Consider the following 16,363-nt stretch of genomic DNA (forward strand, 5'->3'; position numbering starts at 1 on the left):
GTCTTTAGATGAGTGCACGCTTACACGCAGACATACAGCTTAGAAATAGAAGCTCTTGAGAACTTTGTAATTTTGAGTTGGTCTGGCAACAATTTCCAGACCTCCCTGTAACCGGTTACAGAAATAAACTCCCTCCTCTCCCAGTTCATCTGCATCTCATTTTTGAACCACCAGAATAACCAGCCTGACCCTCAGTTTGGTCCAGGAACAAAAATTCAAACTGGAGTATGTCAAATTACCACTTTTGCCCTGGATAGGAAAAATCACTGTCCCTGAGCAATAATATTGACCCTCCTGGAATAGATTGCCCTGCTGGGAATTGCAGGGAAGAGATAAACTTGCAAGATGAAGATCTGGGAGCATCTCAGTCTTACCTTTATAAATTCCATTCCAGCCACCATACTGGGTGTTTCCAAGTTGATTCTCTAGGGAACCGCCATGATCCGATGTAAAATAAATGAGGGTGCTGTTGCTCAAACCCTCCACGTCCAAAGTGTCAAGGATCCGTCCTGCAAAGAACAGATGTTTTTGGGGCCGTCGAAATGGAAAAATATCAGAAATGCAGCTCTGAAGTGTATGCTTTAGCATTCGGGGGCTAGCCACAAGAATGAAGCCTTAGTTTAAACGCATAATGGAAGTCAGCTGTTGGATAATTTTGATATCCTTTGTTGGAGATTGATGTATGACTTTATATGCACCCCATCCTTTCGTCAGAATTTTAGGCAACCTACAAGGACAAAATATCAAAAACTTAAAAGTGCAGCATGCAGGCTGGGCACAGTGGCTCACACTTGTAATCCCAGCACTTTAGGAGGCCGAGGCAGGAGGATCATTTGGGGTCAGGAGTTGTAGACCAGCCTGGCCAACATGATGAAACTACATCTCTACTAAAAATACAAAAATTAGCCAGGCGTGGTGGCACATGCTTGTAGTACCAGCTACTCGGGAGGCTGAGGCAGGAGAATAGCTTGAACCCGGGAAGTGGAGATTGCTGTGAGCTGAGATCACGCCACTGCGCTCCAGCCTGGGTGACAGAGTGAGACTCGGTCTCAAAAAAAAAAAAAAAAAAAAAAAAAAGTGAGGCATGTGAATATTCCTGAGAAGAAAGCATAGACTGAAAATGCAGACCAGTCCTCAAAAGTGACCCTGAGCTTCTTGCAGCCACACACAAGGGAACTCATGTCATTAATGTCACTCACAGTTGGCCGGGCACAGTGGCTCATGCCTGAAATCTCAGCAATTTGAGAGGCTGAGGTGGGAGGCTCTTTGAGCCTATGAGTTCGAGACCGGCCTGAACAACACAGCAAGAACTTGTCTCTACAAATAATAAAAAAATTAGCCGGGTGTGGTAGTGCACACCTGTGGTCCCAGGTACTTGGGAGGCTGAGGTGGGAGGATTGCTTGAGCCTGGGAAGGCAGGGTGCAGTGAGCCACGGTTGCACCACTGCACTCCAGCCTGGGTAAGAGTGAGACCCTGTCGGCCAGGCGCAGTGGCTCACCCCTGTAATCCCAGCACTTTGGGAGGCTGAGGTGGGCGGATCACAAGGTCAGCAGTTCGAGACAAGCCTGGCCAACATGGTGAAACCCCATCTCTACTAAAAGTACAAAAATTAGCCGGGCATGGTGGCGGGTGCCTGTAAACCCAGCTACTCCGGAGGCTGAGGCAGGAGAATTGCTTGAACCCGGGAGGCGGAGGTTGCAGTGAGCTGAGACCGTGCCATTGCACTCCAGCCTGGGCAACAGAGTGAGACTTGGTCTCAAAAAAAAAACCAAAAAAAACAAAACAACAAAAAAAGTGAGACCCTGTCACACACACACACACAATTAACTTTTTCTCCTTCCATGCCTAGCTTGTTGAGGAAACAATTTTTTTTTTTTTTAAATACGTCGTTCACCCAAATCTCTGATGGCAATTATTCTGAGGATCCTGGGATTCGCAGCCCACCACCACCTAAACCCTGCGGTTCCTAAGTTCTTTTTTGGGAGGCAGGATGTGCTGTGCCCATATACAGGTGCTCGCCCAGCCCTGACTCACTCAAGCAAGATTCCCTTTCCATCCTGTTCTAAACCCAGGAAATATAATGAGGGAATGAGGCAAGACAATCCGGCCCCACAGGAGTTTATATTCCCCTGGGGGAAATGGAAAATCAACCTACCTAACACATGGTCACGAAGAGAAGCAATGGTGATGCCGTGTTAGGAAAAGAAGAAGAAGAGGAAGAAGTGGAAGAGGAAGAAGGAGGAGGAGGAGGAGGAATATGAAGAAGAATAAGAACAAGAAGAAGAAGAAGAAGAGGGGGAGGAGGAGAAAGGAGGAAGAGGAGGAGGAAAACAAAGGCAAAACAAAAAAGGAGCACAGGAGAATGGGGAGAGCTTTAGGCTTCACTGACGCACCCCTTCTGATAGAGGTCAGACTAGGATCTGGGCAGCAGCAGGTCATGGGGCTTTTGTAGGTGATAGGAGGAAATTTAGTTCTATTTTCAGTGCGGTGGAGCCACTAGCCACTCTACGGCGGAGAGGAATTTTATCTGCTCTTTCTTTCGTTTGTCTACCACACGGCAATAGGATGTAGACATCTTTGGGGCCAAAATTCTGTATGCCACTTGGGAATTAAGACGTGGAAATCTCTGAGGTCATTATTCTCTCTAACACATGGGGATTAAGACGTGGACATCTTTGGAGTCATTATTCTGTCTAGCACATGGGGATTAGGATGTGGACACCTTTGGGGCCATTATTCTGTCTCCCACATGGGGATTAGAAAGTGGCTATCTTTGGGGCCATTTTTATGTCTACCACATCAAGATTAGGACGTGGATGTCTCTGCAGCCATTATTCTGTCTAGGGAGTGGACAGCTTTCTGCCACATGGGATTAAGATGTGGACATCTTTGGCCGAATCGCATTGCCTCCCATGCATGTGTTATGGAATTCACCCTCTGCTAATGCAGTGAAGATCTGTGCTATAATATTTTGGACTCTTAAAATCCAATCGCACTGCAATCGCTATTCTGCATCTTCTGTCTTTAACCTTCTCATTCTTTGTTTCCTTTCCTGCTTCTATTGCTGGAAGGGAAGCAGCCCATTTTCCCTGGAAGTGCACTTACCTACCATCCAGTCCATCTCCTCTACGTTGTCCCCATACAGCCCGTGGAGACTCTTCCCGAGGAAGTTCTCCATAGTGATAAGAGGGATGTGAACGTGCAGAAAGGAAACAAAGAGGAGGAAAGGCCCATGCTTATTCCTAAAAATAAATACAAAGCAATTAAGGTGACTTTTTTGGTAAAACAGAGATTGAAGTCCTGTAGATACTAAATACGGATCTCACTTGTCACATCATTACTTAAATGTCTTCTCAACTCTGCTCACTGAAAAGAAACACTCAAAACTCTTCTTCAACAGAAAAATAATTCTTATATTTAACAATCTTCCTTTTTTTTTTTTTTTTTTTTTTTGGCTATTTTAAAGACAGGGCCTTGCTCTGTTACCCAGGCTGGAGTGCAGTGACATGATCTCAGCTCACTGCAGCCTCAATCTCCCAGGCTCAAGTGATCCTCCCACCTCAGCCTCCCAAGTAGCTGGGGCCACAGGCATGTGCTAACAGGCCCAGCTAATTTTTTTTTTTTGTAGAGACAGGGTCTCACTATGTTTACTAGGCTGGTCTTGAACTCCTCGGCTCAAGTGACCTGCCCCTGCCCATCTCGGCCTTCCAAAGTGTTGGGATTACAGGCGTGAGCCACCATGCCTTTCTGGTCTGTTACCTGTCTCTCTTTTTCATTTTGAGACGGATTGTGGCTCTGTCGCCCAGGCGGGGGTGCAGTGGCATGATCTCAGCTCACTGCAACCTCTGCCTCCCAGGTTCAAGCAATTCTCCTGCCTCAGCCTCCCAAGTAGCTGGGATCACAGGCATGCACCACAACACATGTCTTGTTTAAGACTCTTTAACATCATGACTTTTCCCTTCCCTTCTGAAATCTATTTAAAAATCCACACTGGGCCAGGCGTGGTGGCTCACACCTGCAATCCCAGCATTTTGGGAGGCTGAGGCAGGAGCATTGCTTCAGCCTAGGAGTTCAAGACCAGCATGGGAAACATAGCAAGACCCCATCTCTACTAAAAATACAAAAATTAGCGGGATGTGGTGACATGCACCTGTACTCCCAACTGCTCAGGAGGGTGGGGTGGGAAGATTGCTTGACCCTGGGAGGAGGAGGTTGCGGTGAGCTGAGATTGCGCCACTGCACTTCAGCCTGGACAACCGGATTGAAATCCTGTCTCAAAATAAATAAATAAAGAAATAAAAACCCATACTGATCTAATGCATCTTTTCCCCCCCGAATATTATAATGTTCTAACTCTACTGCTTAATGCAAAGTTAAAAGAACTGTAGGTTACTGACATGACTTTTATTTTGTTCAATTATTTCAATATCTATTTTTAACCTCAAGCTTTAGCTTATAGAATAAGTGGTGCCACACATTCCATTTTCTTTATAATTGCTACCACGTAGTGAGGATTAGGACATAAAATAGTTATAAAAAACACACTTTACAAATGAGGCATATTGGGTTATTCATATTATTTCCATTGTCCTCCTTGAAAGCAGTGTTTTAGCTTCTCCCTCCCTTCACCCGGCCTTCATGGTCTAATCTAGATCCTTGAAGCCTAAGAGCAATGGTGAAGGTGTTAGCCTTAATTAGAACACGTCAGGCTGGGCATGGTGTCTCATGCCTGTAATCTCAGCACTTTGGGAGGCTGAGGCAGGAGGATCACTTGAGCCCAGGAGTTCGAGACCAGCCTGGGCAACATAGCCAGATCCTGTCACATTTAAAATCAAAAAGAACACAACAGTCTTACCCTGCTTTAATTTGCAAGCTAATTGTCAATGTCCTTTCTGTCATACATTAGGTATTGCCATGAAGAACTCTCTAAGAGGCTGGATGCAGTGGCTCACGCCTGTAATCCCAGCACTTTGGGAAGCCGAGGCGGGTAGATCACTTGAGGTCAGGAGTTCAAGACCAGCCTGGCCAACATGGCAAAACCCATCTCTATTAAAAATATAAAAGTTATCTGGGCATGGTGGTGCATGCCTGTAATCCCAGCTACTTGGGAGGCTGAGGTACAGGAATTGCTTGAACTCAGGAGCGGAGGTCGCAGTGAGCCAAGATTGCACCACTGCAGTCCGGCCTGGGCCATAGCTCGAGACTCTGTCTCAAAAAAAAAAAAGAAAAAAATTATCTAAGAATGTTGTAGGAGATGATGACAACCTCACTGTCACCAGGTAAGGTGACTTTTCATGGTGTCACCATCTTTACTAGAATGCCCTTGGGGAGCATGAAAATAGCTGTGTAGTACTGAGAACTAGTTTCATCCCATTTCTCCTGGTCCCACACAGGAATTTTCCTTGCCATAAAATTGACCGCAGGCTGAATTCTGCCAAAAGACATCTGACTTCTGAAGATAGACTTTTTTTTTAAGTTTATAATTTATTATAAAGCCCTTCAGGTGATGCAGGTTACTTAAATAGTGTCTGTGGTGATCCGAGGATGCTAATGGAATAAGACTGACCCCAGAGTAGTAGCAAATTCCAGCTGACCTGTAACAATTTCTTTTTGAGACAAGGCCTTGCTCTGTCGCCCAGGCTCCCTTCATAGCCTCTACATAGCCTCAACCTCCTGGGCTCAAGTGATCCTCCTGCCTCAGCCTCCCAAGTAGCTGGGCCTACAAGTCCATGCCACCACAGCCAGCTAATTTTTAAAATTTTTGTGGAAATGGGGTCTTGCTGTGTTGTCCAGGCTGGTCTCTAACTCCTGGCCTCAAATTATCCTCTTGCCTCAGTCTCCCGAGTAGCTGGGATAACAGGTGTGTACCACTATGCCCAGCTCAGCTGTAACAATGTTTTAATGGACACAAGGCAAGTCACAGGGCTCCACTGACCCTCATCTATGCCCCATTCTTACCAAAAAATTGTCCTTCTAGGTCATGGCCATCCCATTCTTCAAACGTCAATTAAAGAAAACGACTTTTTTTTTTTTTTGAGACAGGTTCTCCCTGTGTCACCCAGGCTGGAGTGCAGTGATGTGACCTCACCTCCCTGCAACCTCCACCTCCCAGGTTCAAGGGATTCTCCCACGTCAGCCTCCCGAGTAGCTGGGATTACAGGCATGCACCTGTAAAGCCCCACATTGGGCTAATTTTTGTATTTTTAGTAGAGACGGGGTTTCACCATGTTGGCCAGGCTGGTCTCGAACTCCTGACCTCAGGTGATCCTCCCACCTCAGCCTGCAAAAGCACTGGGATTACAGGAATGAGCCACCATGCCTGACTGAAGAAGACTATTTAGGATGCGTTTTCATTCCAAAGCTGAGTGCTTGGAGGAAGCTGACCCTTTTCTGCTGACCTTTTGAGAAAGGACGCAACCTCCTGCAGAATAAGGGGTGTCGTTCTTCGGAAGCACATGGGCTGCTCCGTGATGGTGTGGTTTCTCATCAGAAAGCAATCGGCATGGACAATCAGAGCACCCACAAAATAGGAGCTTGCGAGGAGGAGGACGGCCGAAAGGGCTGACCAGATGACCGGCATCCACGAGACGGGTATCAGGTGTGTGAGCTTCCCTGCTACCAGTGTGAGGGCAACCAAGGCCAGGACTTGGAAGAGGAAGTTGAGTTTTTGTTCCAGGTTGACACGCTTCTCTGAGAGTTCCCAGCGGGCGCAATCACCCATCAAGGAGAAAGGCATTCCGTAGAAATGGTCAAAGCCATGATGGAGAGGGTGGTGGCAATGATCGCTGGCTGACTCACAGTTGAGACCCAGATGCCATTTTCCTGAGAGGCAAAAAGGATGTTGATGTGACAAGCATCTGAGCATAACTGGACATGTCGATATTGACTGTTTGTCACATTCCTGATACTCTGTTAGACACTGGGGGGCCAGGAGATTGCAAAGAAGTGTGGGCAGCATTAGCTGTTATTTGCACCACAATCTGGCGTCATCGTTTCAGGGGAATGAGGACCCCATGTGTCAGCTTTAACCAAAATATTAGTTACCCGTGACAGGTGGAAGAAATTCCTGTAAAACTGTTCACCTAATACAACACAAATCTATCCTCTGCCAGTCCTAGAGACCAGGAGTCTGAGATCAAAGTGTCTCCAGGCCACACTCAAACTGGAGGCTCTAGGGGAGGATCCTTCCTGCCTCTCCCAGCTCCTGAGGGCTCCAGGCCTCCCTGGGCTTGTGGTCGCATCACTCCAGTCTCCATCTCCATGTTTCCATGGCGTTGTCCTCTGTGTGTGTCTGCGACCTAATCTCTTGTCTCATAAGGACAGCAGTCATCGCAGTAGGGCCCACTGTAGAGACCTCATCTTTACTTGATTATATCTGCAATGACTCTATTGTGAGCTGGATCCTGGCCTGCCTCAAATTCATGAGTTGAAGCCCTAACACCCGGGACCTCAGAATGTGACTGTGTTTGGAGACAGGGTGTTCAAAGGATAATTAATGTAAAATGAGGTCATTAGTTTGGGCACTGATATGGTTTGGCTGTGTCCTCATGCAAATCTCACCTTGAATTGTAATAATCCCTATGTGTCAAGGGTGGAGCCAGGTGGAGATAATTGAATCATGGAGGTGGTTTCCCCTACACTGTTCTCATGGTAGTGAATGAGTCTCACAAGATCTGATGGTTTTATAAATGGGAGTTCCCCTGCACATGCCCTCTTGCCTGCCGCCATGAAAGACATGCCTTTGCTTCTCCTTTGCCTTCCACCATGATTGTGAGGCCTCCCCAGCCATGTGAAACTGGAAGTCCATTAAATCTCTTTTCTTTATAAATTACCCAGTCTTGGGTATGTCTTTATTAGCACCGTGAGAACAGACTAATACAGGCCTTAATCTGATAGAACTTGTGTCCTATAAGAAGAGGATAGTAGGACACAGACACACACATACTCTCTCCAGAGGCTCTAGGGGAGGATCCTTCCTGCCTCTCCCAGCTCCTGGTGGCTCCAGCTATCCCTTGGCTTGTGGTCGCCTCACTTTAATCACACTGCTTTCTCCTCTCTGTGGCCCAATCTTCCTCTACCTCCATGTTAAACGAAGCCTTGTCCTTGCACAGTGGGCCCAGCTGGATAATTCAGGATCATCTTCTCACCTCAAGATTGTTCACTTAATCACATTTACAAAGACTCTTTTTGCATATAAGCTAATATTTGCTAGATTCAGAGGTTAGGGCCTGACATCTCTGGGACCATTATTTAGTCTATTGCACCTTGTTTTACAGTGCAATGATGAAGGCCGGAAAGCACCATGTGATATCAGCAGCATGGGCAAAAGACTTCTGGACTTTGGAATTGTTCTCTCTTTGAGAAACCACTATCATAGTGGCCATGGTTGAAGTGGGTGGTGGGTTTTGCAAGGCACACCTTTCAAATTCAGTCAAAGGAATATAGTCTTTGCTTCCATGTAGCCACTACTATGGTGTTGACAAAGAGATGTCAACCACCCCAATGCTGTCTGCCATCTGGAAAACCTCATGATTTCCCAATGAATATCCCTTAAGGATAGACTCTTCTGTCTTAGAAAAATTATAGTTGGCCAGGCATGGTGGTTCACAACTATAATCCCAGCACTTTGGGAGGCCGAGGTGAGAGGATTCCTTGTGCCCAGGATTGCTGGAGACCAGCCTGGGTAGCATGGGAAGACCCCATCTCTACAAAAAAAAAAAAAAAGAAAAAAGAAAAAATTAACCGGGCATGGTGGTGCAAGCCTGTAGTACCAGCTGCTTGGGAGACTAAGGTGGGAGGATCACTTGAGTCTGGGAGGTCGAGACTGCAGTGAGCTGTGACTGCACCATCGCCCTCTAGCCTGAGTAACAGAGTGAGTACCCTGTTTAAAAAAAAAAAAAAAAGTCTATTGGAAAAAATACACCTTTGTTTGACAGCGATGACTGAATCTCCCCAGAATTTGTTTTTTTTTTTTTTTTGGTAAAAAATTAAACAAAGAACATTTTATAATTTTTAATTTTTAGAAATATATAATTTATTGAATTTTATACTCATTGTATCCACTAGTCATGTTATTTGTTATCAATAAATGGAACTGTTGATAAAAATCATTACTATAACACAATAATGATAATGGCAACTTGGTCTCCTCTCAAGGAACTATTGTCATTAATTTTATTTTTCATCCAATACATGACATGTTTGTTGACTTGTAGAAAAATAACCATGTTAGTTATGGAAGCTGACAGGGAGGTACTAAATCTAGTAAAGACATTTTCATACACACCAAAGGGAAAAATAGGTAGCATTACAGAAATTTTTGATGCAAGAATATATTTTTTCTTATTTTTTTTAATCATGGTCTACGAGAACATTGTTTGAGATGCCAAATATTTCATTAAGTTGATGTTCCTTTTCTTTCTTTCTTTTTCTTTTTCGTAGAGACAGGGTTTCGCCATGCTGCCCAGGCTGGTCTCAAAGTCCTGGCCTCAAGCGATCCACCCACCTTGGCCTCCCAAAGTGCTGGGATTACAGGCATGAGCCACCACGCCTGACCAGAGTCACTTTTGTAAGGGCACTAATCCCACACATGAGGCTCCACCTTCACGACCTCATCACTTCCCAAAGGCTTCACCTCCTGCCACCATCACCTGGGGGGTAAGGGTTTCAACCTAGGAATTTTAGGAGGACACAAACATTTAGATGGCAGCACTAAACTAGCCAAGTTGATCCATAAACCAACCAGAAAAGAGCTGAAGGTGTTCAGTCTAAGACATTCATGTCTAAGACAAAAAGTCCATGTGAAGGGTGGGAGAGGATCCCACAGAACAAAGAAGCAATTATGTGTTGTGCAATGGAGCTTGGAACATATGCCATAGGCATGAGCACATTTTATTTATTTTTAAATTTATTTTTATATATTTTTTTGTAGACGTGGGGTCTTGCTATGTTGCCCAGGCGGGTTTCAAACTTCTGGGCTCAAGCAATCCCTCCGCCTCGGCCTCTCAAAGTACTGGGATTATAGGCATGAGCCACCTTGCCTGAGCTGGTATTTCTTGAGTATCTACTTTGCAGAAAACAACCTGGAAAGGAACATGGTTCCTAGATACATGCAGCTTTCTGTCTAGTGGGAAATCCCACAGCACCTCACCCACTTTCCTTTCCAAACTCTTTAGCTGAATGTCCCTTCCATATGAAAGTCATGTGCTTACCACTTTTAAAAACGTACATACCAATGAGTCCAGTGGCATAGCCTTTCTCTTTCAGTATTTTTGCAAAAGTTGTCTCATTTGTTGGAAGACCTCCAGATGCTCCGGTCCACTGAAGAACACGGTAACCAATGCTGGAAACCATCCCTTTGAGCAATTATTAAGAAAAAGAATTACTGTTCCGCATTTTTTTTTCTGTTTGTTATTTATTATTTATTCAAAAATAGAACACTTGGTAAAAATCTCTCTTAAAATTAAATTGAAAATGGACTTCCTATATGACTTTGCCTAGTGGATTGCATTTTTGGCAGCAAAGTAAATGATTAATTTATTGAAAACGTTAGCGAGAAGATGGACTTTCCTGTTATGTGCAGGTTATAAGCAATATAATTCAGTGAAAAAGGACTAAAAATTTAAATGGTTTTTTGTTTGTTAATTAATTTATTTAAAGATGGGGTCTTGTTCTGTCGTCCAGGCTGGAATGCAGTGGTGTAATCAATGTCCACTGCAGTCTCGACCACCTGGGCTCAAACGATCCTCCCACCTCAGCTGCCTGAGTAGCTGGGACTACCGGTGCGCACCACCACACCTGGCTAATTTTTAAATTTTTTGCAGAGACAGGGTCTCACTCTGTCACCCAGGCTTGACTGCAGTGGCATGACTATAGATCACTGCAGCCTTGAACTCCTGGGCTCAACTGATCCTCCCACTTCAGTCTCTCAAGTAGCTGGGACTATAGGGGCTCATCACCATGCCTAGCTAATATTTTTAATTTTTTGGCAGAGACGGGGTCTCACTATGTTGCCCAGGCTGGTCTTGAACTCCTAGACTCAAGTAAATCCTCCCACCTCAGCCTCCTAAAGTGTTGGGATTAGAAACATGAGCCATTGTGCCTGAACTAAAAATGATTTTATAATTTCATCAAACTCTTGATATAATCCAAAGGTTCTCAAAGTTGTCTGCCCATTGGAATCGTGTGGGGAGCTTCAAAATATTCTGACGCCTGGTTATCACCCCAGGGGTGCTAATTTTCATTGGTCTTGGGTGGAACTTGGGCTTTGGGATGGTGGGAATATCCTCTGGATGATTCTAATGTACTGACAAGGTTGGTAGCCACTGATAAAATTTTATTCTGCTCTCCAGACATTCCAAATTTCTACCCAATGGTTTTTTTGTTTGTTTGTTTGTTTTGGGACGGAGTCTTGCTCTGTCACCCAGGCTGGAGTGCAGTGGCGCGATCTCGGCTCACTGCAATCTCCGCCTCCCGGGTTCAAGCAATTATACTGCCTCTGCCTGCCAAGTAGCTGGGATTACAGGCACTCATCATCACGCCCAGCTAATTTTTGTATTTTCAGTAGAGACGGAGTTTCCCCATGTTGGTCAGGCTGGTCTTGAACTCCTGACCTCAGGTGATCTGCCTGCCTCAGCCTCCCAAAGTGCTGGGATTATAGGCATGAGCCACCGTGCCCAGCCTCTACCCAAGTGCTTTAAAATGTAGGTATTATGTATTATTATTATTAAGGTTTTATCATTCAGCTATGGCAAGGCCAACAGATCAGGAGATGACTGTCATTGGAGAGATAGTTTATTACTCACAGTTTCTGATAGTTTATTACTCACAGTTCAAGAGGACGCAGGGGTGAGCCATGCTGTGTGACTATACGGGGAAGCTCCAGGGTTGGTCAGGAGGCAGAGGGAGTGAGGGGAAAGCATGGAAAAAGCCTTTCTTATTTATTGTTTTTCTTTTTTGGAAAGTAATGGGCAAGGTAGGGTAAGCCGGCTTAAGACTGGCCAGGTTGTACAATTTCCGTGGGCTTTCATCTGCAGGGGCTGTCCCTAGAAAGCTGGTACCTGATTCTGGGGGGATTAGGGCAAGGAGAGAGTAGCCCCATATATGAAAATCTCATAAAAGTGATGGTTGGGGGTGTGGGCTCTGGACTGATTGGTTTATGCATGAAAGGTGCACTCCCAGGTGACTTGTTTGCTATCTCTAAGAATTGGCTAGCCCTGGGAGGGCCAGTCCTGCCAAGGTCAGCAAAGCCCTAAGATGTCAAAGCATCAGAATATAAAAGCTGCCTGGGCACGGTGGCTCATGCCTGTAATCCCAGCACTCTGGGAGGTCAAGGAGCGGGGATCTTTTGAGCCCAGCATTTCAAGACCAGCATGGGCAAGATAGAGAGAGCACCCCCCAATCTCTATTTAAATAAAAAATAAAAAAACCAAAATGTAAGAACTAGAAACTGACGAATACACCAGGCTGCACCCTAGTGCAGTTGTAAAGAGAGACTGACCTGATCGCACAGGGTATCTGCCCGTGAGGAAGGCGGCTCTGCTTGGGGTGCACAAAGATGCGGCAGAGATGTGTTGGGTCAGCTTCACGCCGTCCTCTGCAAGGCGGTCAATATTCGGAGTCCTATGGAGGGACAAATTAACAGCTTTACTTGTTAAAATTAGACAGGCTTTTCATAAGCATAGCTACATGCTACTTCATAGAAGGTCTGCTGGTCATCGCTGAGTGCTTCAAGATGTTCTCAGGAATGACCCAAAGGTAATGTCAAAGATTTCTAATGTCTTCTGAACTTTCAAGGAAACATCAACTCATTTAAATAGGAATGAGTGGCTGGACGCGGTGGCTCATGCCTGTAATCCCAGCACTTTGGAAAGCCACAGAGGGAGGATCGTTTAGGGCCAGGAGTTCAAGACCAGCCGGGCCAACATGGCGAGACCCTGTCTCTACAAAAAAAACTACAAAAATAGAAAAATTAGCCAGGAATGGTGGTGCATGTCTGTAGAACCAGCTACTTGGGAGACTGAGGAAGGAGGATTGCTTGAGCTCAGGAGTTTGAAGCTGCAGTGAGCTGTGATTGCAACACTGCACTTCAGCCTGGGTGACAGAGAGACAACCTGTCTCTAAAATAAATAAATGAATGAGTAGATAGAGTGACTAAGTTTCCACAAGGCACTGTTGGTACTGAGAGACCAACCTCAGAGGGAATGCAGAACTGAGAGCCCAGGGCACCTTCTCTGGAGCTCACAGTGTTCATGGGAAGGTTTGACTTCATGGACGCCAACACACTGTAAGTACTACATGAGGGTGGAAGGCTGGAATTCGGACAGGAGGACGGACTAGCTCTAGCTCTTGACAGATGGACACGCCATATTTTGGCATTAGGAGGGTGTGGACTTGTCTGTCTGAAGCAGAGCTTTTCAGCAGGGGAGGATTGAAATCCCGCATAAGTGCTGGGCTTGGCTAGATGGATAGGGTTGGGAGTGAGACAGAGATCAATATTGACACTGATTTCTCCTGTATGTTTGTTTATTTGTTTGTATTTTGAGACTGAGTCTCACTCTGTCACCCAGGCTGGAGTGCAGTGGCACTATCTGAGTCTCACTACAACCTCCCCCTCCCGGGTTCAAGTGATTCTCCTGCCTCAGCCTCCCAAGTAGCTGGGATTACAGGTGCCTGCCACCATGCCCAGCTAATTTTTGTATTTTTAGTAGAGACGGGGGTTTCACCATGTTGGCCAGGCTGGTCTCGAACTCCTGACCTCCAAGTGATCGGCCTGCCTTGGCCTCCCAAAGTGCTGGGATTACAGGCGTGAACCACCATGGCCAGCCTACTTTTTGAAACAGGGTCTCTGTCGCCCAGAGTGCAGTGGTCTGATCACAGCTCACTGCAACCTTAAACTCCTGGGCTCAAGTGATCCTCCCACGCCTCACCCTCTTGAATAACTAGGATTACAGGTGCATGCCATCATGCCTGGCTAATTTTTTTTTTAATTTAAAAATTAATGTGCCGGGCGTGGTGGCTCACGCCTGTAATCTCAGCACTTTGGGAGGCTGAGGCAGGTGGATCACGAGGTCAGGAGATTGAGACCATCCTGGCTAACATGATGAAACCCCGTCTCTATTAAAACTACAAAAAATTAGCGGGGTGTGGTGGTGGGCGCCTGTAGTCCAAGCTACTTGGGAGGCTGAGGCAGGAGAATGGCGTGGACCCGGGAGACGGAGCTGGCAGTGAGCCAAGATCATGCCACTGCTCTCCAGCCTGGGTGACAGAGCGAGACTCCGTCTCAAAAAAAAAAAAAAAAAAAAAAAAAAATTAATGTTTATATTTTCTAGAGACAGGATTTCACTATGTTTCCCAGGCTGGTCTTGAACTCCTGGCCTTAAGTGATCCTCCTGCCTCAGCCTCCCAAAGGGCTGGTATTACAGTCATGCCTGGCTGATAGCATTTCTAAAGCATTGTCCATTATGTACTGGGTGGATAAAAATCATATTTAAAAAATGAAATGAGGCCAGGCACAGTGGCTCACACCTGTAGTCCCAGCACTTTGGGAGGCTGAAGCGGGTGAATCACTTGAGGCCAGGAGTTCGAGACCAGCCTGGCCAATATGGCAAAACCCTGTCTCTACTAAAAATAGAAAAATTATCCAGGCATGGTGGCGGGCGCCTGTAATCCCAGCTACTCTGGAGAGTAAGGCAGGAGAATCACTGGAATCGCAGAGGCGGAGGTTGCAGTGAGCCGAGATTGCACCACTGCACTCCAGCCTGGGCAACACAGTGAGATTCTGTCTCAAAAAAAAAAAAAAAGAAAAGAAATGAGGCCAGGTATGGTGGTTTACATCTGCAATACCAGCACTTTGGGAGGCTGAGGTGTGTGGATCACTTGAGCCCAGAAGTTCGAGACAAGGCTGGGCAACATGGCAAAACCCCACCTCTACAAGAAACTTACAAATTACCCAAGCATGATGGTGGGCACCTGCAGTCCCAGAATTACTCGGGAGGCTGAGGCAGGAGGATCACTTGAACCTGGGAGGTCAAGGCTGCAGTGAGCTGTGATTGTACCAGTGCAATCCAGCCTGGACCACAGAGCAAGACTTTGTCTCAGAGAAAAATAGAAAATAAAAATAAATAAATAAAAATAAAAATGAAATGAGCAGTCATATGTAGGATGGATTGAGGTGAGGTTAGTGCTGGCATGGGAAGAAAGTAACATTAGGGAGAGTTAGAAAACGCAGAAGTGCAGAACTCTTGAAGTGTGAACTGCCAAGATCAAGGGTTATATGCATTTTCAGTGGCTTCTCTTTCTTCTGGTGTCTGCACTGGGGGCACCAGGTGAGTAATTCTCTGTCCCTTGCCTCATGGTGTTGTTGCCATAGCAGCCAATGTCCCCAATGCCAAGGTCGTCCGCCATCAGAAGAAGGATGTTCGGTCGGGAGGCGGAAATGTCGCTGGAAGCTGATGGCGCCAAACTTAGCAGTACAGCGAGCATCGCTGGCAGCCAGCTCCTGAAACACAAACCGTCAGAGACTGCGTCATGCTCCTGTCCATCTCATTTGCAGAACTTGTGTATGGGGGAAGTTGGCATCACTATTTTAAGAGGTATTGATATTATCATCACATTTCAGAATAGCTTTGAGGACATCTCTTAGGCATTTGATTGTTTTTCTCTGGTTACAATTAACTGATACCGTTGATGGCTTTATTTGGCCTTGAAGTTTTTTGTGTTTTTTTTTGATGCTGTAAAGTCTGTTGTTAAGTGATTAAACTCATGATTAACAGAAAGCCTTGGTGGGGTGCAGTGGCTCTCTCCTGTAATCTCACTATTTTGTGAGGCTGCAGCGGGTGGATTGCTTTACCGCAGGAGTTCAAGACCAGCCTGTGCAACATGGTGAAAACTCATCTCTATAAGAAATACACAGCTTAGCTGGGCGTGGTGGCACGTGCCTGTAGTCCCAACTACTGGGAAGGCTGAGGTGGGAGGATCGCTTGAGCCTGGGAGGTTGAGGCTGCAGCGAGCTGAGATTGCACCACTGCAGGGCAACAGAGCAAGGCTGTCTCAAAACTACAACAACAGCAACAAGAAAAAGCAAAAACAGACAGAAAGCCTGCCTTAGTCATGGTTTCTTGGATGGATCGGGTCCCCAGAACAGCTATTGCCCCTTCTCCATTCCCTCTTCTTCATTGTTCTTCCTTAAGCAAACTGTGTTGAACATAGGGAATGGAGGCTGGGGTTAGGGTTTGGACCACCCAGCAGAGCAAGGAAGAGACACAAGCTTGGGGCAAGGTGAGACCACAGTGAGCTGCTACTTCTGAGTCTATGAAAACCCTCTGTTCATTGTAGCACACAGATGAAAATACCCAGGCCTGA

At 46.0% G+C, this 16,363-nt stretch overlaps 1 protein-coding gene across 4 annotated transcripts in view; it reads right to left on the reverse strand.

The window, feature by feature from the left end:
* The window catches only part of ARSL (arylsulfatase L), a 33,898-nt gene that overhangs the window by 8,481 nt on the left and 9,054 nt on the right, over positions 1–16,363 (reverse strand). For all 4 annotated transcript variants that reach the window (XM_034951346.3, XM_008967033.3, XM_034951347.2 and 1 more), the window contains 6 exons: positions 15,351–15,500; positions 12,501–12,622; positions 10,234–10,356; positions 6,400–6,823; positions 3,107–3,243; positions 375–509 (listed from right to left, as the gene is read on the reverse strand). In XM_034951346.3, coding sequence (XP_034807237.1) covers positions 375–509; positions 3,107–3,243; positions 6,400–6,823; positions 10,234–10,356; positions 12,501–12,622; positions 15,351–15,500 — 1,091 coding nt within the window. The remainder of the gene's footprint in view (positions 1–374; positions 510–3,106; positions 3,244–6,399; positions 6,824–10,233; positions 10,357–12,500; positions 12,623–15,350; positions 15,501–16,363) is intronic.

Source organism: Pan paniscus, chromosome X (assembly GCF_029289425.2).
Source record: "Pan paniscus chromosome X, NHGRI_mPanPan1-v2.0_pri, whole genome shotgun sequence".
Classification (NCBI taxonomy): domain Eukaryota; kingdom Metazoa; phylum Chordata; class Mammalia; order Primates; family Hominidae; genus Pan; species Pan paniscus.